The 23536-nt window shown below is 31.6% G+C and overlaps 2 protein-coding genes across 10 annotated transcripts; both read left to right on the top strand.

Moving 5' to 3' along the window:
* The first annotated feature begins 1100 nt into the window (after positions 1-1100).
* Positions 1101-6360, top strand: LOC118047942 (probable acyl-[acyl-carrier-protein]--UDP-N-acetylglucosamine O-acyltransferase, mitochondrial). Of its 9 annotated transcripts, none has more exons than XM_035057395.2 (11): positions 1102-1465; positions 1567-1676; positions 1817-1941; positions 2054-2162; positions 2976-3068; positions 3162-3278; positions 3378-3461; positions 3752-3856; positions 5513-5599; positions 5755-5835; positions 6101-6360. In XM_035057395.2, exons 1-10 carry the CDS (start codon positions 1321-1323, stop codon positions 5821-5823), a joined length of 1044 nt encoding a protein of 347 aa, XP_034913286.1. In that variant the 5' UTR covers positions 1102-1320; the 3' UTR covers positions 5824-5835; positions 6101-6360. The 9 variants fall into 9 exon arrangements, with proteins under 9 accessions (XP_034913290.1, XP_034913286.1, XP_034913289.1 ...); XM_035057394.2 differs by having other exon boundaries at positions 1105-1465; positions 5704-5835; XM_035057400.2 differs by having other exon boundaries at positions 1324-1465; positions 1561-1676; positions 5704-5835.
* A 9156-nt stretch (positions 6361-15516) lies between these two features.
* On the top strand, positions 15517-17113 carry LOC118047941 (transcription factor MYBS3). Its single transcript, XM_035057393.2, has 3 exons — positions 15517-15949; positions 16181-16380; positions 16470-17113. Exons 1-3 carry the CDS (start codon positions 15661-15663, stop codon positions 16893-16895), a joined length of 915 nt encoding a protein of 304 aa, XP_034913284.1. The 5' UTR covers positions 15517-15660; the 3' UTR covers positions 16896-17113.
* Positions 17114-23536: the final 6423 nt, after the last annotated feature.

The following is a 23536-nucleotide window of genomic DNA, read 5'->3' on the forward strand; positions in this document are numbered from 1 at the left end:
TACAAAATTGAGACAAGATTCTGAGTTGATAAAACAATTGGAATCTTTAGCTTTTAATTTATGAATTAATTGTTGGTTTCTCAAAATGTATAAACTCAGTAGAAATTTTTTAAAAATAACTTTTTTTTTTTAAAAAAAATAAAAATTCCAATGATCCTGTTAAAGAATACTTAAACATCAAGTTTTTGTTTATGAGATTGATCAATTCTTTTAAGGTTGATTGTTATAAATTACAAATTATTTAAGTATTTAGCTTTAACTAATATTTTATATGCTAATTTCATACGAATTATTAATGAGAAATTTTTTTAATTTTTTTTTTAAAAAGAGAGAGAGATCGCTATGACTTTAACTTTATATTATTTATTTTGTATTTTAGGTGTTTTCTCTGTCGTGTTTTTATAATTTACATAGTTTTTTCTATGCATAAATATAAGATATAATATTTTATTTATAAAATAACACAATATCAATTTGTCTTCTTAAATTATATCCCATATTATTTTAGGATATTTTAAAAATTTATTCAACTAAGATTTTACTTGATTTTTTCAGGTCTAAAATTGTCATTTATTATATTAATTACATTTTAGTATTTAATTTCAAAAATTTATTTATAATTAAGCTATTATTGATTAATTATCTCATTTTTATTTTTGACTAATAAGTTTTTTTTTTGTATAAAACCTATTTGGTTTTTTAATATGTTGGTCCAAATATAGATTTTAATTTTAAATAAAATAAAATAAATTTATTATTAATTTAATAAATTGATTAATTTATATTTAAAGATGAAGTATAAAATATTACTTTTAATTTTAATTATTATTTATTGTTAAATGTTAATATTAGATATTATTATTCAATAAAACAAATGATTTTTATAATTAATAAAATACAAATATATTTTTGAGAGTTCAATCGATTTAAATTATTATATGACTCATAGAATAGAAGCTGTTTGGAATTTTTGGAATTGAATTCAATTTTGAAGGATGAAATCAATTTATGTGTTTGAAATATTTTAGAAAATATTAATTTGAATTCTAAATGGAATTGAAATCATTATCAATAGACGAAAAAACTGGACAGGAATTGATTTATGAAAACACCAGGTCTGAGAACTCGATCGAGTTCCATCAGTTACATCCAGTCTGCAAAAGAAGAAGAAGCAAGTTACAAGAAATTAAATGTGGTTTAAACATGAAGGGACTATTTAATTCATTGTTTAAAACTTGAGGAACTAATTTATAACTTGAGGAGTGGCAGAATTACACTCCCAATTTCCCTCCGAACGTATCCAGTTCATCATCGTCATCGATGGCAGCAGCTACAAATTCGATCCTCCTCAAACTCAAACCCAAAATAAAAATAAAAATCTGCAATCCACTTTTTGGCTATCCTCGCAGTAGCAGTAGTGCTTCACCCTCTATCCCACACTTGTTCTCCACAACAACACTCCCATGTGATGCCTCTCTCTTTCTTCAATTTAATTAATAAATACTCTTACTCTACTGTTTGCAACAACTTAGTTGTATTCCTTTTGGTTTGTGATCGTAGAAGCAGATGCCGATGCTGATTCTGATTGTTCAAGCGAGATTAAAGCCACCGCAGACGCAAACCCTAACTTCATTCACCCCTCCGCCGACGTCCACCCTAACGCTATCATTGGCCACGTAAACAATCTCATCAGTGAAGCATGCTGATAATTCTGCCACTTTTTTTTTCTTTTTTTTGCTCTTATTTTAGTTCTGCAAACAAATTATTATTGTTGCTGCTGCTGCTGCTGCTGCTATTATTATTATTATTTGTGTAGGGTGTTTCAGTTGGTCCATTTTGCACAATCGGGTCTTCAGTAAAGCTTGGAAATGGATGTCGATTATATCCTGGAAGCCATGTTTTCGGAAATACTGAGATTGGGGATCACTGTCTTTTGATGCCGTCAGTTCACTTTAACAACCACTGATTAATTACTGTTACTATATATATATATATATATATATATATTTTTCCCCCCCTGAAAAAAAGAAGCAATAAATTTTGTGTTAGGCAGTGGAGCTGTGGTTGGTGATCATCTTCCTGGACGTACAGTTTTGGGATGCAATAATGTTATCGGTCATCATGCTGTCGTCGGTGTCAAATGCCAGGATTTGAAATACAAGGTTCATTTTCCTGCTAATTTTTTAATCTCATTTATCACCAAAATTATATTTGTGAAGCAATATTCATTATTTATGAAGCATTTTTTTTAGACATTTAGTGATCTTCAACTTTTTTTATTTGGGACTGCCTGATAAACTTTGGGACAGCTACTTTTTTTGTGTATACATCTATCTTTTGCTTCGTAGTTGTGATTATGGATATGCCTGTATATTACATTACATGTACAAACTATGATCTTATTTTTTATTTAGAAATACTCTTTGCTGGATAAAACCTCCTTGTTGCTACAATGTTTATGTTATTATGAATGACCTTATCCTTTAGCTATTCTCTGTCTCCTTTGCTTGCTGATCAAAAAGCTGTCATACAACTCTGTCAATGCTGATTGTTATGGAAATTTTATGTCATGATTATTGTGTCTTGTCTCTTTTTAAGGAAAAAAGAAGAAGCTCAGTCACTTGGATTGATAAAGCAATTTAGTAATAATGAACTTTTGTATATTGGCATCTATGTATTATATATCCTATCTTTTTATTTGGCGTTTGATCTTGATAACTTTTGAGTTAGATTAGACTGTTACGGCACTGCTGTCTTATTCAGACAAAATTGCACATACACATGAAGATATTGCCATAGTTCTGTTCAATCTTCAACGACTTTTATTTTTCATAACTGTTAACATTTTTGTTCAATGTTGATTACCATGGATATACTTGCACATATAGAAGCTCAAATTTGAATTTTAAATGGGCTTTCGCTGTTTTTTGAACAAGACAGTTAATTCTTCTTCTTCTTTTTTTTTATGGATTTAGCCAGGGGATGAATGTTTTCTTCACATTGGAGACAATAACGAGATTAGAGAACATACTTCAATTCACCGATCTTCAAAATCAAGTGATAAAACGGTTCGGCAATGATGCTAGTAGTATTTTATGCAAAATGGTCATACTTATGTGAAGTTTAAATTGCTCAAATTTTGACTAGTATTTTCTATGTAGGTTATTGGTGATAAGAATCTTATCATGGGCTCCTGTCATATTGCTCATGACTGCAATATTGGCAACAATAACATTTTTGCTAACAATACTCTTCTAGCAGGCCATGTTGTTGTGGAAGTAAGTTCTTGTCTTTAGATATTATGGTCAGGGTTGATAGCCCCATTCTTTATAGTTATATCTTATATGTCATGCTTGATTCAAGTGCTGCACATGTAGGATTACACTCACACTGCTGGAGCCATTGTTGTTCATCAATTTTGCCATATTGGTTCCTTTTCTTTTGTTGGTGGTGGATCTGTGGTATGATCTTTTCCTTTTATCTGGGTTTCAATTATCATTTTGTAAAGCCTTCTTCCATGTAAGGGAACCTAACATGGATATTGGTTGTCCAACTTGGAAATGTAGCCAATGTCTGATCAATGATCTTGATACATATTAGTGTCTGAAACAGCCAAACAATGCTAAAATTCTGGTTTCCTTGTTGCATAACCATGTCCTAGCTTCATGTAGTACCTGACGTGAGCATGCATTTAGTAGTCTATAGCCAGCACGGAATTTTGATGTTATTTACTTATATCATATGCCTGAAGGTTTCACAAGATGTCCCAAAGTACACAATGGTGGTTGGAGAAAGAGCTGAGCTTCGCGGTTTGAATTTGGAAGGTCTTCGGCGTAATGGATTCACAGCCACAGAGGTTGGAATTAATTGAACTTTCATTTTGATGGATTTAATTAAGCTTACAGATAACCTACTTTTATTGTAAAAAATAGTTTCAAAATTTTTGGTGTGATTTACAAATTCCAATGCATTCTTGGATGTGGTTTACTTAGCTGCAAATCCAACTCCAAACACAGCAATATGCACTTGTGCGTGCATGCACACACACTCTGACACACTCATATTTTGCATAGATGGATGCCGTGGCAAATGTCTGATTTGAATTATGGTAGTTGTATGGTATACTTATAGCGTAACATATGAAGTTCTCTTTTGTGTAATTGTTATCGTGGTTGCTGCACTTCTCTGTAACAATTTTGGTGATCATCTAATTGCCTCCATCCTTCTCCACTCATCTGCCAATAATTATTGATGGCATGATTGAGTCTAAAACCATCAAAACATGCACCTTCATCCTGGTGGGTAACACATAAAACTTGCGTCTCAACAACTTTGTCAGCCATTTTTGGGTGAACAACAAAATTTCAGTTCCAAAGCTGTTGCATCTATTTTCATCTTTTGTTTCCCATCACCTCACTTCACTCCCACTTTTATACCAATCACCATTTGCATCCAGCATCCATGCTCTTCGTGTCCAATTTCATTAATGATCACTTAACTTTTCAGCTACCAACTTACACCGAATGCTTTTGATAGCAGGACTGATTCTGCGTCCATCTAAACAAGGTGCAATCATGTGACTACCAATATGTAAAACATTTTTTTGGTTGCTTTTAGTTATTCATTCATTCATCATCATTATTATTTATTATTTATTATTAATTTTTGTTTTGTTTTTTTTTTTTTTTTTGGGGGGGGGGGGTTGTTCTAGATACCATTGTTTTCTTTTACAAATTTCTGTCTCTAATAAAGCCTGACTCTCTCTCTCTCTCTCTCTCTCTCTCCTTTCATTCTTGAAACTCCCTGTGAAACTTTCTAACATACATAGTGTTGTCGATAATTTTTAATGTTGTGATTTGCTGCTACAAATTTCACCCCATTTCCTGCAACCTTCTCCACTCTACTTCACATAGAGAAAGTAAGAATATCTACTTGGATATTACAGTGGAAGTGTGTTGAATCAATAGCTGACATGGTTTAATGGAATCGACTCTAAAATCATCAAAGCAATGATGTAAATTGTTTAATAATTGGGCAAAGTATTAATCTTCTCATTTCCTTCAATCTTTCTATTTCATTCACTCTAAGAATAGAGTGAGTGCGTTGGCCAATATTGTATGGTTAGACACCTGAGCTCCCATGCCATATTTATGCTATTATATAAAAAAGTTGATCAAATTGGCTTATATATACTTCATGGGTGCATTGGCATCCAAGAAGTATAAATTGTGGTACTAAGGAGAGCTCTCATCTCTTATTAAACTTATGCATGCCTCTTGTTGTTTGAGGATGTGTTAGGCTGTCATTTGAAATCTTTTCACATTTACTCTTAACCATTTAAGATATAGATTTGGTGAATTCTGCTTTTCTGAATAATGAACCTTATATTTCCAATATTATTCACCGACACCGACATCTTTACCTGCTTAATATTTTGAATTAATCTCTACGCCCCCTTTCATTTTTCTGTCACATAAATGATTAAATTGTATATTTTTGGTCAATGATCTAGATTAAGAGTTTGAGAACAGCTTACAGAAAAATATTCATGCCTGTTGATTCTAATTCTACAAGTTTTGAAGAACGCATTACCAAAGTGGTATTACCTCTCCCTCCCTCCCCCCCTCTCTGTCTCTCCTGCATATGCAAGCACACATGAGATATTTAATTTTAATACTTAATTAAAGAAAATGAATTGTACAGGAAGAGGACAAAGAACTGGGTAAGATAACTGCTGTATGTTCCATGATACAGTCTCTTCGTGATTCTTTTGCTCAAAATCGCCGTGGAATATGCAAGTTCAGATATTTCAGTGGCTCTTGAAGCCTTTCTTTTGTGAGTTTCTACCCTCTTTTTTCCATTGGAAAGGATTTTTCTCTCCATGAAATATGCTTTCTTTGTAAAAAAAAAAAAAAAAACGAGTGTATATCACACTATCCATGTCTTTGCCGACATGGACCAAAATGAGTTGCATAGCAAACAGTCTAAACACCGCAATGTCCTCTTGGTATTCAAGTTACTAAAATATTAAGGTCTTTTAATGTAGCATCACACTTTCATTTTTGCGAATATTAATTGTTTGGACATCTTACCTTTGCAGATTAACTACTGTTGTACTCTCAAGCCGGTAAAGACTTGATTTTATTATGAAAACAGAGAACCGTGCTGAGCTTCTTAAGGTATAGATTGTTACAAGGACATAATTTTTAGAAGTCATGTATTTTTTGAAGGAAACATGTTTGTGATTTATTTCACACCACGAGGTATTATGATCATATTGAGTTGTTAAGACTATGAAGTCATGCATTATTTGAAGAAGCTCACTGATTCTTCCTGGTTAATAGAGAAAAATTGCTGCTCCATGCTTTCTGTGCTTTTATGGATTGTATGGTCTGATGGTACAAATTTTATAGATCGTATGGTCTGGTTAATAGAGAAATCCGTATGGATCGTGCCTTTGATCGGTCATAGAGTGATAAATAATGGCTGATCAAATTTTTTGATATGATTTAGTTGTTTAGGATGTAAAATTATTGCTATTAAACCCGGTTTAAGTTATGCATTTTTTTCCGGGCATTCATCAAGCAGCACAACTTTTATCACCACTGCGCATAAACGTCTTCTATTTTACAACTATTGGTCCACCATATATTCCTACTGTCATCCGAACTTTATATTGCTTATTATCTTGCTGGGTACCAACATAAACAACGCCATTTTGAGAGCACCTATCTTTGCCAATATTTCTAGCATATGTTTCAAGTATCAATCAATCATATATAACAAGCCATTCGTGAAGTGTTGACCATGCATATGCGTCCACCATCTATTATATTGTTGTTGGATTTCTCGAAACATATACATGTAATGAAAATAGTAAATTAAAAGCGTTTTAGGAGTACTAAGGATCTCGTTAAACAGATTTAGAGTTTTTTGGATTTATACGAATATCATTTAAAGATCAAATATTCTTTTCAACTTTGAATAATTGTTTCAAGGCTGAGTTGTTGCAAATCACAAGTTGCTCAAATGTCCGACTTTTAACTATAATTCACCCGAACCACCCGTAAAAAATCCCCTAAACTCCTTTAAGGGAGAGTGGTTGTTGTACCAAAGTGTTATCTCTTTTCTTTTGTATTTTGGATATTTCTATATTGCACTCTACTTACCAGAAAATAAAAGGCATAACTTTTTATTTATAGAAAAATATTATAAATAAAAACAAATATCAGTTTTCTTTTTAAACTATAATGTATTGTTTTTCTAAGTATAGCAGCCTCAATTAAACATTGTTTTTAGACCAAATTAAGTGGGCAAGAATGTATTCAAAAGTTCAAAATAATTTCCTACTTTATCCTATATTTTGCAAAACAAGCCTTAGTTATTTACTATATTTTTTAAAAAATAATATTATTAAATTAACCAGGTTTATTTATTAACCCAATTAATTCAATAATCCACATCAAATTCATCCTTTCTGTCATTTTATTTTATCCAATGAATCATTCTCTAACAAGCATAGCCTAGAAGAAGCAAGCAACAACTTGGTGTATGATCAGACATGGTTTTACTATAGCATCAGCTTGTCTTTTTCCCACGAGGATAATTCCAGCAACGGGACAATGCCAAATTAACAAAATTAGTTGCGATATAGCTCAATAAGGGATGTATTCCTCAAGTTGCATCGGATAATCAACAAGAAGTCTATCCATACTTGGTAATAATATTAAGGATAAGTGAGACAACATGATCAAGTTAAGGAAAATATCTGTTCATCCTGTTTAGTCCCATATTCAATTGATGACATGGTGTTCCCACTTAATTTATTAATCAAATCAGATGTCCAACAGTTGAATTGTGTGTTTGTTTTTTTTTTTTTTTGTCAGAATTATTCAAGGATATAATATTAAAGAATCAGGCGAGAGTCTTTGATAGAACAAACTTTTAAGTAGAGTGTTTTTTTTTTTTTTTTTCCTTTCATCTGGGTAAAGTTTTTAGCATATTTGTTGACCTTACCCAAAAAATCCGTGTTTATCAAACTTTGGCAAGCAATAGTAAACCAAACTGTAAACTACTAAGAGGTTGATTTGTTTCTCCTACTCTAACGATCGTTTCTACCAAAAATAAATAATAATAAATAAAAATGGCATATAAATCAATATATAAAAGAAAAATCAATTTACAATAGTTGGATCGAATATAGACTTGATCAAGATGCAGAATGAAACAATGCTCAATTCTATGATCTTAAAACATTTTATTGTTTGCTATCAGTGTGAATGCATAATATTGTTTTACAAGTTTACTCAATCTCTTATTTTTTGTGACACAAATAAGAATAAACAATGAATTAAATTTTGTATATTACTTTACTTTTTGTAACAAGAGCATAAAACATTGATAGAAGAAAAAAGTAGAAGACATTAATTTTTGGAAAGAAAAGAGTTCTTAATGTTAAAAATCTTGTTAAGATTTGTCTCTTTTTATAAACAATTTTTACAGTAAATTTAACATGAATTTTATTTAAAACCAACAAATACTTCTTTGACAAGGACATACCTCTATTTCAAATAGAGTTTTAAAAGATAATTTTTCATTCATTAGACACAACTTTTCATTCATCCTAACAATATCTCACGTGAATGAAAATTATCTAATTAGAATAAAGTATAAAGTTGATATAAGAAATAGAGAGTAAAAATGAAAAGACTTTATCGAAGTTGCATTTAGCCCAGAACTTTACCTACTGAAAAACAATCATATTCACTCGGCTAACCAATAAACATGGTATCTTGGACTGCTCTTCCTTTTATGCTAACTTAAACAACCTAAATAACATTGTTCCTCTTTTTATAATTTTGGTTCTTATAATTTTTCTTTGTGGCCTCAAACATGCATTAGTTTCTATGAGTCCTCCGAAAATCTAGCCTTTTAAATTCTCATAAAAGTGGTTTTGTTTCACATTCATATAAGTTATTCTTATTAGAACTATCCTACAATACCTCACTTAAATTCCTCAAGATATAGGAATCATTAAAAGGTTAGCTTATCCTGGTTTTCATTATAGGCATCATTATTCATCATATAAATAGTTGACATAGGTTTTGGAAAACTTGGAATATCCTACAAAAAGTTATAAAACAATTTTTTTTTCTTTTCAAACCTTGTCTAAAGCTATACACTCAAGCTCCATAATAGATTTGGCTATGCAAGTGTGTTTAGAGGATTTTTAAAAGACTACAACTCCTCCAATAATAAAGATAAATTTATTTGTGAATTTTGAATATTTAATTTCAGATATCCAGTTAGCATTGTTATACATTTCAAGCACAACTATATATGTTATGTATTACAATCCATATTTCAACTTTCTTTAGTGGAGGAATCACAATTTTGACTAGACTCCCCCATACTTTTATGTATTTATAATACAATTAAAGTTCTAATATCCATATAACTCACTAGATAACACTTATAGAATTTAAATGTGTTTAAGTATAGTAAGAATGAAATTGAATATTCGTTGTGCTAGAATATAAAGGTTTAATAGCATAAATTATAGTATGATGAATAATTGATGATTTTGTAGTAGTTTTACTTTTACAATAGTTTGTATATTATATATATTCAGATTCTCTTCTAATTTTGCAATTAGACAAGCTATATATATATATAATACATATATATATATATATATATATATGTCTCCCCTTATCTTTTGCAATGCAATATATAAGAACTTTATTAATTTAGCACAATCTAAGTAATGTAAATAATTAGCATATTTAATAATAACATATTCTTTAAGAAAATCAAACTTCTCTGCTTAAATGTATGTAAATATTATTTAGTGCATCTCTCCCTTTTTAGTTTTTAGCCATGGAATGCATCACATTCAAATTATTCATCTCTCTCCCTTTTTGTCATCAACAAGAAATACATATAATACAGATGTAATAAGTAAGTATTCTTTGGAAATCATAAATAAAATATTCATTTCATAATCTCCAAAATCATACAATATCCATTACAAGGAGAAAAATAAAAAACATAAAACATAATGCATATGATCTAGTATATAAAATCTAGTGTGGTGGATAGCGAGAGAGAAGAGAAGCCATCATGCTCTTGATATCATTCAAGTCTTTAGCTATTTTTGTTTGAGTAACTCTTATTTGACACACATCCATCTCAAGTTTTGTTAGGTGGTTTTCCATCCTAGATGACTATGTACTTGTAAAAGCCTCTTTTAGGTGAGGAAGCCATTGGTGATGCCTTAAACATAGCCTCACGCTCATCATCACTACCAATATGTTCTTCCTCCAAAACATTATGCTTTTCTTAAACATGCATTTCTAGTTTGTCCTTAGAAACCCAAGAACTATTCTCATTCAACACATATTGAATCTTAGTAAGGGTCCTATTATCTATCTTTATGAGATTAAAATAAGAGTTCCTATCCATACCCATTAAAAGAATCTCAAAATTTTCAAATATATATGTCAAAACTTGACCATAAAGAAAATATTTATACTTTTAATCATGTGCTATGATCATATTCCTAACCATAATGTAAGGAAGATTTATTGGTCGTCCTCTAATTGGTTATGCATATATCTATAAAACTTCATCAAAATGACCTTTCTTTTATAATATATTATATGCTATAATCTTATGTAGAATCCTAGGTCCAAGAAGCAAATCTTAACTCTTGAAAAAAAAATGTACTCTAACCCATTTCTTAAAAATATGCATCAATACCAAAACACAACAATCATTTTCTAATCCTCTTTTTACAACAATAACTCTATTTGAAAAAGAAGTCAAGAATCTTTGAATATTATCACCTTGGTATGAAATAGGATTATTTTCCATTTTTCTTCGTGATTCAACATCTCTTTGATGTTTTCTATGTGCTAGTATATTTATGAAGTAATAAAAAATATATGATCATATGAGTGTGTTTAGAGAGAGAGAGAGAGAATTGAGTTTTAGAGTTTTGAGGTTTTTTTGTTGTTGGAATATTGATATATCTATTTATGGGTAATCATTATTGTGGGCAACCATTCAACCGATTGTCATGGGTTAAGTTCAACTGGTCGACTAGTTGAAACTCAAGCTGAGAATTTCTTAAAATTCTCTTTTGATCATTTCTTCACATTTAAAATATTGTCATTTTATATAAAAATTATGTCTAAAAAGCAAAGAAATCCAGGGGCTAAAAAATTAAAATTTGGGAAATAACTTCACTACCAATGCTTTGGCTTAACCAGTCGGCCAATTGATCTATTTATATGAACCGATCAATTAATTCACAAAAAAACTAGAATTTTTTAAACCTTTTCCACAAAATATGTTTTATGAGTTAAACTATATCATTTTTTCTAACTTTTAAACTAAATAACAGTTTTCAACTAAGACCTCAAAAAGTCACTGTTCACACAATAGTTATCCTTTGCTTTTTAGTATCAATCGATCAAGCCAATTGAACTGACCATTAGGAACTGGTTGGCCAATTCATTTTAGACTTAGACAAAACAAAATTTGCATCATAATAATTTTTTCAAGGTTTTCATGCTTAGAAGGTATATGTTTTATCATATGAATATGTCAAACTTATTTCCATTAATGTATACACATAAAAATAACACCTCAAACATCTTAAAGGCTTTGTGAGATGATACTTAAAGGCTTTGTGAGAATATTTGTTAGTTGGTAAGCTGTGCCCACAAACTCAAGTACAATATCTCTTTTTACAATGTGATCTTTTAGGAAATGATGTCTCACTTCTACGTGCTTTGTATACGAGTGTTGGATAGGGTTCTTAGAAAGACTAATTGCACTGGTTCTATCACACTCAATGGGTATACAATCAAATTTAAGTCCATAATGCTCTAAAGTTTATTTCATCCATAAAATCTAAGCACAACAACTATCCGCTACTATATATTCTGCTTTGATAATTGATAAGGCTACAACGTTTTATTTCTTACTAGCCTAAGATACTAGTGAGGATTTTAGGAAATGACATGTTCTACTAGTATTTTTTCTATCAACTTTACATTTGGTAAAATTCATATCCAAATAACTTATCAAGCTCAACTCACTTTCTTTTGGATACCACAACCCTAAATCTATAGTACCATGTGAATAACAAAAAAATGCATTTAATAGTACTAACATGCAATTCTTTAGGGCAAGTTTGAAAACATGCACATAGAAATATACAAAACATAATACTGGGTCTACTTGCAGTTAAGTATAAGAGTGAACCAATCATTCCTTGATATTTGATGATATCATATTTTTATTGTTTTAATCCATATCAAGCTTTGTTGATGTTCCCATAGATGTGTTAGCTACTTTGACATGTTCCATCCCAAATCTTTTTAGAAGATCTTTGATGTACTTGCTTTGGTTGATAAAGATGCTATACTTTATTTGTTTGATTTACAATCAAAAGAAGAAGTTCAACTCTCTCATCATGCTTTAGTCTTAGTCCCTTCAAAAAGATTACTGATAATTCATTCGAGACGGTGAGAGCTTACATATCTTAGCTCATTTGGGAGTACAAATGAGTTACTTACCATCTCATATTGATTACTTGAGCTTGGTTGGTCCTTATCCATGCCTTCATTATTTGCCTCTATAGAAGTCTTATCATTAAGACTTAAATGCTGAACTCTTTAGTATTGTGAATAAAACATTTTGAAAAAAAAAAACTTTGAAATAAGAGATGTTGGGTTTCCTTCTTCTCCAAAGCTTATAAGTAGTCTTTTAAACTATGGTTTCAAAGTAACACGGCTTAAAACATAGCAAAAAGTTTTTATGACTTCCATCCAAAAACATTTAAGTATGTCAAATTCATTCAACATAGTTTTTGTCATTTCTTGAAGAGATCATTTTTTTTTTCTTTCTATAGCCTCATTTTATTAGAGAGTTCTAAGTGTTGAAAATTTATGGTGGTATCATTTTTCTTTATAAAATATTTCAAACAAAGCACTTATAAATTCACCACCATGATCGCTCTTTATTTTTAAAAACCCTTTTTATTTTTAACTTTCTTTGAAAACTTTATAAATTCATAAATTATTTAGATTTCAAAAACAAAACCCAAGTATATCTTGTAAAGTCATCAATTATATATATATATATATATATATATATATATACTACTTATATTTCTAGTTCTAGTAGGTCTAAAAAGATCTATGTGTGATAATTCTAAAAGTCTTTTAGTTGAAATGTGATTTTTGCTCTTAAAGAAGTTTTCACTTGTTTATCCATTTGACAAACACCATGTAACATCTTCTTTCTAAATGCTATATATGACAGACCTATAACTATTTCATTTTTAACTAGCTTAGAAATGATGTCCATGCTAATGTGACCTAATCTTCTATGTTAAAGAAAAATATCATTAATACTAGCAACAAGACAACTTTTTATTCTCATGCATGCATCAATTTAGTCTTGTAGACATTTCATTTTCTATTTCCTACATAGAATACTTTATCATTTTAAAAGAACTAAACACCATGCATGATAAAAAAAAACATTTTATAACCTTTATCATATAATTGATTAATGCTAAGCAACTTATGTTTTAAGCTATTAACAAGAAAAACATTTTCAATGGAAGGAGAAGATATACGTCTATTATTCCTACTCCAATTATTTTTCTTTTTGTGTTGTCTTCAAATGTGATATTTTTTCCATTGATTTTGGTAATGCTTGAGAATAATAAGTCATTTTAGATCATATGTCTTGAGTGCACTATCCAAAAATCATTTCCCATATTCCCTTGATTTCTACACACAAAATAAATCAAGATGAAGTTTTTTGTATCTATACCGTCTTGGGTCCTTTGTTATTAATTAGGGGTGATTTCTTTTGGAACCCAAGTCAACATTGTATTTGTTAAAGTTCTATTTAAAATAGATTTGTCTCTTTTGGTTAAATTAACTATAAAAATTATCTACAAAAGGAGACAATTTTGACAATGTTTTTAAGATTATGAAGACTATTTTCTTTCCAAAAAATCTTGTATTTCACTTTTCCTTCTATCAAAATTTGGTTCACTATTTGTCCTTGTTTTTTGTTTGTTCTCATTTATGCCACAAAGAATAAAAAGTTGAGTAAACCTATAAAATAATATTGCAATCACAAATAAATAACAAATAATTTTTTTTTTAAGATAATAGGATTGATCATTGCCTCAATTTACATTTTCAAGTCTATATTCTGTCAGCAAATATTGTAAGTTGATTTTTTTTTATATATGTTGATTTATATGCCTTTTTTATATTTTGTAGAAACTAGATCATTAGAGTGGGAGGAATAATAATTTTAAAACAATTTATTATTTATCTTTAGTGCTAGCAGTACTGCGATTATAATATTGATTTTAAGAATTACTTAATTTTTTTTTTGATAGAATAAACAAGAATAAATATGGAATCAAATTTTATATATTACTCTATTTAAGAAAGAGCATAATATAAAATTTTGACAGGAAAAAAAAAAAAAAGAAAAAGAAGAAAAGACATGAGCATTCTGAAAGGCAAGACTTGTTCCTGATTTGTAAAACGTTGCCAAAATTGTTTCTCTCTATAGACAATTGATTTTAACGTTATTTTTAAAACAAACAGATACAACTCTAATTTAAAATAAAACAACTCTATTTTATAGCTAGTCACGACTTTTCCTTCCCCCACCAATTCAAACATGGCAAAGTTTGTGAGAATTCCCATGAAAGCCGTGTTTGTTGCTGAACATCAACATCAACATCAACTTTAAATTTTGTTTTTGAACAAAAAAAATATTTCATTATTTCCTCCTTGTTTGAAGCCATACAGCTGTCCCACCCTCCATAATATTGGAGGATTTTGGTAAGAGAAAAGCCATAGGTATGTAGGAGGGTATTTGAGAGTGTGGTAGTGGTTGCTTTTCAAATAGCTTTTCGTAACGAAAAGCATGCCAATAATATTTTTTATTTTTTAAAAATCATTTTTGATATCAGCACATCAAAACGATCCAGAAAGTACAAACCGTACTCAAGTTTAACCAAAAAAAAAATGAAAATTTGCAAAAAACAGGTTGGACCGCAGTGCCAAACGGTCTCATATAATATCCATGGCAGTATTTATACAAGCAAGGTTCTGTTAATGTATTCACATTCTCCGGCCAGCATACCTTCATACGACAGACTGGTGGCATGCTGATGAACTAAAATTAATTAAATGGGCGACAGTGCATGATTAAATTATGATCAACCCTCTCGATGAAATTAATGAATATGATAAGTGGGATGCCCCTTTGACTGATTACAGAATATGATTAACTATTATAACTTGATATAAAATAATTTCTTATTACATTCTAATATTAATAAATAGGGATGCATGCATTTATTTTTGTTTAGAACACAAGTTGGAGAAAAATATCCAACAATAAACTATGTCCATCCAATCGTCTTCGCTTGGTGTGCATCCATTTTCGTAAACCCCACCTTACCTCATCATCATCAGATACACCACCAAGCTATTACTTATATTTTATCTCTCTCTCTCTCTCTCTCTCTCTCTCTCTCTCTGAGTTTGTTATTCGTGGGTGTTGGGTGGTTGTTTGTCTAAGAAGTTGAGCTCTGTCTGGGTAAAAATGGGCAGGAAATGCTCTCATTGTTGGAAGATGGGCCATAATTCAAGGACCTGCACCACTCACAGAGCAGCTGTGGCTGGTGGTGTTAGGCTTTTCGGCGTGCAACTTGACATATCTTCGTCTTCTGCTGCTATGAAGAAGAGCTTCAGCGTGGACTGCTTACCCTCATCCTCGTCACCATCATCTTCCTTGTGTTCATCTAGAGTTTCCATTGATGACAACTCTGATAAAACATCCGTCGACTATTTGTCTGACGTGCTCCTAGGTCCTGTCCAAGCGAGGAAGAAGGGTGTGTTTTGGATCCTTCTAATTTCCCCAGTTTCTATTTTTTTATTATTATTAATCATGAAGAGGACAATATTAGTTTTAATTGATTTCTTTATCAGTTCAGTAGGTAATTTATATCGTGTCTGATAAATTAATTTCTTCTTGGTCACGAAGCTCTCTCTGTAATCTTGAATCTAATACGTGCAGTGTAGTAGATGACTTGAATTGAATATTCGTAACTTTTGGATGTTAGGAGTTCCATGGACAGAAGAGGAGCACAGAACATTTCTAATCGGACTTGAGAAGCTAGGAAAGGGAGATTGGAGAGGCATCTCCAGAAGCTTTGTTACTACAAGAACTCCAACTCAAGTTGCTAGCCATGCTCAAAAATACTTTCTTCGCCAGGCAATCCTCATCAACAAGAAGAAGCGACGTCCAAGTCTTTTCGACATGGTAAACATATATATATATATATATACTGCCTCAATTATGCAGTTGACAGGCGTTGTAATTTTCTCTTACTTCATCTCATACACGTATAGGCTGGAAGCAGCAGCAGCAGCATAACTACTTCCGGTCATCAAGTTGATGGCTCCCGCAATGCCAAGCAAAGTGATCATCCTGTCCCAGCATATTTCAAGACATCTGGCTCTCAATACGCAACCATGCACCATGACACCAGCACTCTGCCTCTGCTAGGCATTAGTAGTTCTGATCATGAACAAGGAGTCAAATCAGATGTCCAAGAAACTAAATATTCTGACGAATTAGCTCCACACAACCATTCCCTGCCATTTTTGCTGCACAGAGTGAATGATCCCTTGCCAAAGCCTTCAAGTTCATCAAAAGAAATGCCTCCAAATGTAGCAGTACCTGATCTGGAGCTCAGTCTTGGTGCTTCAAAATCTTTGGAAAACAATAATCCATCCCCAAGTCTCCTTCTTATCAGACCTATTAGAGTCACCTAAATCCCACTCAAGCAGAACCACAGAAGCAATATTAGTTTAGATATCACGCATCCAAGCAAGAGGGTTCTTCGTTATTGCTAGTGGTCAGCAACAATATGTGTTAATAGAGAAATTAATTCATCCCTAATTTCTCTTTTCACCTCTCAAAATTTAATTTCCTTGTTCAGATTTGAATGAACAGATGTTCTAATGATATAGTAGCCCAACAATTATTTGTAGGTAAAGATTCAATTGTTAGAGGATGGCAATTTAATGGATTTGCACAATTCTGCAGATAATTAACATTAGGCTTAAAAATGGGGAAAAAGGCAACATGGTAATTTCCCCTCGTAACAGGTAGTTAGAAAGGATGCAAAGCTTGTACATTCAGTCAGATATACATGTTGGATAATGTACAGTAAGTTTATTAAAGGTATAGAGCTTTCACTATTTTGATGAACATAACAGTATTGGAATCTTTCTCATCACCACATACACGCAGCTAAGCAAAAATCATGACTTTTATGTTCTGATTAATTCATGTCTTTCCAGATGAATTTAATTTCTATAAAGTTTCTCCAAAAAAGGAAAGAAAAGGATGCATATTTCATACAAGACAATTCCTAGAAGTGGTGCCTGGCCATGCAATATATGCGAACTTAGAGTAATCTAGCAGACATTAAATTAAGTGAGGAGCAACGTCATTCTTTTTTTTTTTAGATTAACGTGGGTGTCCGGGCCAGCTTGCGCGCACCTCGACTAATCCCACGGACCCTGAAGTTAACGACCATGTAAGCCTCCAGTGGCCATCATATGAGCAACTTAGGGTTTGAACCTGAGACCACAGAGGGAGCAAACCTCTTGGTCCCAAGCTTTTACCACTGGACCATCACCTATATAGTTGGAGCAACGTCATTCTTAAATTCACCAGTTATGATGAACTTTCTTCAAGTTGCAATGTTGAGCATTAAAATTTATAAACCAGTGAGGGCAGGCTCAGATGTCTGCGACAAAGACAAGAGAAGGAAAAGAAAATATGTGTATGCGATTAACCTTATCCTAGCTATTTGTTGTTGGAACTATTGCTATATGATCTCAGTAATAGTAACCGGAGAATCTCAGCTAGCATGATGAAGATCTATCACTAATTTTCAAAACAAAATTTTTGTGAAGCCTAGTCGTTCTTGGGGAAAGGACCAGCTTTTATAGGCACCCAGACCCCTTTTTGGCCCCTAACAGGCTAAAGACATGTGCTTGAGCTTGAGTCTGATTTATTCGAAGGTCCTCATGGGTTCCTCATGATTTTTTTTCTAAACCAATACATTTTGAATTCTACTATACTTATAACCCTAGGTGTATAAAACTATCTCAAAACTAACTTTTTTATTTTGTTAATGTTTGTGTAAGAAATATTTATTTCTTATTAATGCATGGAAGGTTGTTAAAATCATGATTTGACTCATTAAATCCTACTTTCTTATTAATGCGTGCAAGATTGTTAAAATCGCAATTTGACTCATAAGATTGTTCGATTTTACTGGTCAATATATGTTTAACATGCAGAATCACCTTAAAAACTCGAAATAATTTTATGAGTCAATATATGCTTAACATGTAAAATCCTCTTAATAACTCGAAAATTGATAAAATTAGGTTAAAATCGAGTGAAATTTGTAAAATCAGATGATATCATAAAAAATCATGATTTTGGTACCGATTTTACAATTTCAACAAAAACATGTACTACAGTGCAATGGTGCAATATATATTTCCTCCAGACTAATAGCGGCATGCCATTTGTCCACATTCCATAGTCCACATCACTCATCCATGTTTTACCCTAAATTCCTAATCTTTGAAGATAAAATCATTGAGATCAATGGCTCCTTCTTCCTCTTCATCAATAGTAGCAGTGATCTCATTTTTTCCTCAGCATCAATAGTTTTCTCTTCAGATTTTAGAGTTCAATCTTCTGTCTTTAACTTTTCATCATCAACTCTCTGCCTCTCTCTCTCTCTTTTTCCATCATCAATGGCATCCTCTTTAGTCTTTAGTCTTCACTCTTCATCAACAACTTCCTCTTCAATCTTCATCAACAACACTCTCTTTCTCTATTTTTCCATCATCAATGGCTGGTCGGCTTCCTCTTCCGTCTTCACCGTAAGCTGTTCTATTTATAATGTGATATTCCCCAATCCCCTATATTTTCTTGGTCCTAATTGCCCATGATTTTGAATAAAAATTATTCCTTTTATAATGTTTTGCTTGATAGAATGATTAGTATGATGATTTTGAAGTGATTTGCTCTCGTTTTATGCTCTCTACCTCTCTCTTGATTGTTTTATTAATGGAAAATTCAGTAAAAGGAACATGTTCGATTGTTCATAATATTTTGTTAATGGTAGAGATCGGAGAGAATAAAAAGAAATTGAGATATCAATTATTATTGAATCGGAGAAATAATTACTCCATTAATTCTCTTGATTAGCACTGATGAACTGTCATTTGAATCAGAGAAATAAGTTTTTGGTCTTTCCTTTTGAATTTTATCATTGCAGATTTTTAGAAAATAAACAGGTAAGTGTGGTTGTGTGGAATAAATATTTATCCATTTGACTGTTGGCCTAATGTTTCAAGTAGCTTTGTACAAGATATCATATAGAAGTACCAAAATGAAGAGAAACAAAATGGTTATAGTTTAACTAGGTTTAATTAGATTCCTTTGCATATTATATTTTATTTCTATACGAGGCAATATAAGCTGAATTTGACAACAATTCATATGATGATGTTTTGATCAATTACGCCTCCACTTTACACAAATAAAAAGATTTCATTGCAGACATGAGATAAAACAAACCATTAATTTATAGGATCAACTTGTAGAAAATTATGGTGTCTCTATTATGTTAGCTAGACATTTGAGCTTGCATATTTCTATCAAAGAGAAAAGATGAAGTTAGTTAAGAAAACATTGGTCGTGCTTTATATTCTTATAACATGTGTCACACGTGTGCGGCGTTACAACGATCATCCACCACTCAGGTGTGTTGTTTGTCTAGGCAAATATGGTAAGACAAGGAATTCTTGTCTTTGTCCATGGAAAAAGGGAATAAAAGTCATCACCTAGTATTCTGGTCACTAGGAACCCTAACTGGTTGCAATGATTGGATACGGAGACTGGTTGCGTAAAGGGAAGCTATTAGCATCCTAAATACGCCCTACATAAAGTACACTGCATTGTTTTAATATATGATAAAACCTAACGTTTTGTTGCGTTTTCTAGTCATTGGTCGATTCTAAAGGTTCAAGAAAAAAACCCTTCGCAATAAGAAGGTTCTTTATCTTATAGGTAAAAGTCTAACCGTTCTAGTGTCCACAAAAAAAAAAACTGATATCCAGAATGCGCTTTACGTGTAAGGTCGTACCTCGGATACTAAAAGACACACAAAATAAAACTTTTTGTTGTTTTTGAAATTTTGGCCAACGTTCTCATGACTTTAATAAACTGGTTATTAAAGCCAAAATGCATGCTAAAATATATATCTTTTTTGGTGTATGGAAAACACAATATGATTTTTTAGCTTTGAGATACTTGAATGTATGCACAAAAATATTTTTTTTTTTGTTGTTTTAATTTTTTTTTTGTATTTTTCAAAAGTTGACAAAAACTAGGTATTTTAATATCAGATTTATATTTTTATGACATAAAATATAGACTGATATTAAGCAAAAAAACATAGAGGAATAAATCAAAGGTTGGGAAATCACAAATATTGAAAAATATGTTTTGTTTAATTTTTTTTGAAATGGGCTGGGCCGACCCGGCCCAAATACGTGGGCTGGGCTCAGCAGAGCCCGTGTGAACAATGCTCTCCACTATTAACATGCTACGTGAAAAGTGGAGGTGTGGCAGGAATGGTGACAGTTGCAAAGAAGACTGACTTGTAGTGGCATCGAGGCGGTCCTGCTGGCAGTGGTGGTTGCAATAGCGCTGCTAATGGTGACTTGGGGCACGGTGGTGCACTGTTGGCTTCTTCTTCTTTGCTGTGCAGAGGTAAGAGCCTTTATTTTTTTTTTCTTCTTCTACTTGACAAGCTGCTGTTGTTGGTGGCGATGGAGAGGAGGCGCAATGGTGGCACTACTAAGCTAAAGGTGTTCGTACTCCCCCTCTGCCTTCTCTTTCTTTTTTTTTCTCTGTTTTTTTTTTTTTTTCATTCTTCTTCTTCTCTTTTAGTTCTCCTCTTTTTCCTTTTTTCATCCTTTTTTTTTTAAGTTTATTTCAACTCTCCCTCCTTTTTATTTTTTTCTCCTTTTTTTTTTTCTTGCTCGTCTCCCTTGTATTTATAGGCGAAAAGTAGGGGAGAGAGAGGTCAGGGAAGCCATTGTGCTACTGCCCCTCCACTGCCCGAAGGACACATCTCCTCCCTTTTCTTCGACACATGGAAAGCTTTGGGCAAGTAAGGGTCCTTAGTTAGCGTCTTTTTGAGAGAAAAAATGGTGGAAAACAAGGGGAAGAAAAATCTTCTTCTTCCTCTGCTTCCCATGTCCAGGGGAAGAAGAAGACCCGTAGTGTTGTTCATAAAGGCATCATTTCGTGCTTTTTTTGTTAATAAACAGTGGATGAAATAGCACCATTTTGGACAAAACACATCGTTTCATTTAAAAGAAAAAGACGGCAAAAACATGACAAAGTCAAAATCAGTCTTCAATTTAGATTTGTTCAATCGAATCCTTAATTGCAATTTTAATTGTAAAAATCAATTCAATTCCATCCCTGCTAAATTCAATTTCCGACCCTGAAGTTGGCCACCTTTTTCACATTGGTCCTTGGTCTCTGATTTATGCAAATTGACCCTCAATTGATTAATAAACTTTTAATTTCTTCAATTTGACCCCTGATTCAATCAATTTCAGTGCCTCCATTTATGCATCTTTTCCAGTTTGATCATTGGTTTTGGATTTCTTCAACTAAGTCCCCAATTGACCATCAAACTTCAATATTTATGCAATTAAGCTCTAGATTTGATGAAATTAACTCTCAAAAATTATAATTAGACCCTATAACTTTTATTTCTTCCAATTAAAGTCTAAATTGACTTTAAAATCAATTTTTCTTGCAATCAAACCCTTCATAAATTCAATTACACCTTTAATAAAATTCAATTGAGTTCATAAATATCTAATTTTGGACTTTTCTTCCTTAAATAAAAGTTTCTTCATCAACAAGGCTCTCATCGGTCAATGATATATCGTCAAATTTCAATCTTTATAGTTTTGAACCTCCTCAACTAATTTTTGATCATTTTATGAGCGTTCCGGCATCCTCTTTTCACTGTTATATTTTTTTGATAATTTTTTTTAAGAGAGAAAAAAAAATGTGAATTGGGGAATAACCCAAAAATGGGTGATGACAACATGTAATTGCATGTTAATACCTTTCAGATATGATGCCTCTTGCCTGTTCTTTAAAATTGTTTCTATGTATCACAGTACAAAGACATCACATGGAAATTTGATTTGATTGTTGAAAATTTATTGCTCATAGGATCTGTGCTAGGTGCAACACTGAGATTGGGCATGGACAAGTTTTGAGTTACATGAGTGGTGTTTGGCATCCTGATTGTTTTTGTTTCAATGCTTGCAATTTGCCAATTACTGATTATGAGGTTTAAATCTGAATCTTATTCTAGTGAATTGATGCTTTTGTCTGAAATTGATTGCAATGATCATGAGTTCTTAATTAATGTCTTTTATTTTGGTTTAGTATCAAGAGACTGGTGTATGTTTACTAACCCTTAAATTCATTCTTTTAATAGTTTTTAATGTTTGGGAATCGTCCGTATCACAAATCCTGTTATAGGATGTGATGTTTGCAACAAATTTGTAGGTTTTTATATGACAGAAACATAACAATGCCTCTGTTGGTTTGGTATTGTGCTTGAATACATTCAATTGGATGAAGGCTTTGTTGAGTAGATGAAGAAGAAATTCCTAATGATGCTGAAATGGAAAGTCATGGTACTGAATATGATTTGGAGATTCAAATTGATAACAATTTAGATAATTCAAAGAGTTTTGAGTTAAATAACATTGACAATATTAGTGTTGATACTAGTAGTGACACTAAAATCCTCTTAATGATAATAATATTGATTAATGTTTGAGGAGTAATGAGGAAGATAAAGACAATGAAATTAATTTTAGTTTACATAATATATCAGCAGATTATTTGTTTTTAAGTTTGTTATTTGTTAATTAATGAAAAGTTACTTAAATTATGTATGAATTTTTATTTGAACCGTGTATTCTAAGGTGCTTGAAATGTATATGAAAAAAAATTTCCTTATGATTTTATGATTTGTTTTTACGATCCGAGTTTATTTTTTATTTTTTGTGTCGTGTCAAAAATATGTTTTTAAAAACCTTGAATGCATGTAAAAAAGATATTTTATTTATTTCTTATTAATGCTTTCAGGATAAAGTTACTATTGAGCCCTTCCACTCAAACAAAAGGACAATATTAATGGACTATAAATACGCATGAATCACTATGGTAAATAGTTTACAATATTTTTATTCTTTACATATTTGTATATGTATTTTTAGAGTTTCTCTCTAAAATATTGATTTATTTTTTCTCTATAAAAATATTTATTTAA

This window comes from Populus alba, chromosome 6 (assembly GCF_005239225.2).
Source record: "Populus alba chromosome 6, ASM523922v2, whole genome shotgun sequence".
Lineage (NCBI taxonomy): Eukaryota > Viridiplantae > Streptophyta > Magnoliopsida > Malpighiales > Salicaceae > Populus > Populus alba.

Coding starts and splice junctions, on each gene's coding strand:
- LOC118047942 (XM_035057394.2), top strand. CDS start 1,321: ATGGCAGCAGCTACAAATTCGATCCTCCTCAAACTCAAACCCAAAATA. Junction 1,677..1,816: donor CTAACGCTATCATTGGCCAC/GTAAACAATCTC, acceptor TTATTTGTGTAG/GGTGTTTCAGTTGGTCCATT. Junction 1,942..2,053: donor GATCACTGTCTTTTGATGCC/GTCAGTTCACTT, acceptor TGTGTTAGGCAG/TGGAGCTGTGGTTGGTGATC.
- LOC118047941 (XM_035057393.2), top strand. CDS start 15,661: ATGGGCAGGAAATGCTCTCATTGTTGGAAGATGGGCCATAATTCAAGG. Junction 15,950..16,180: donor TGTCCAAGCGAGGAAGAAGG/GTGTGTTTTGGA, acceptor TTTGGATGTTAG/GAGTTCCATGGACAGAAGAG. Junction 16,381..16,469: donor GTCCAAGTCTTTTCGACATG/GTAAACATATAT, acceptor ATACACGTATAG/GCTGGAAGCAGCAGCAGCAG.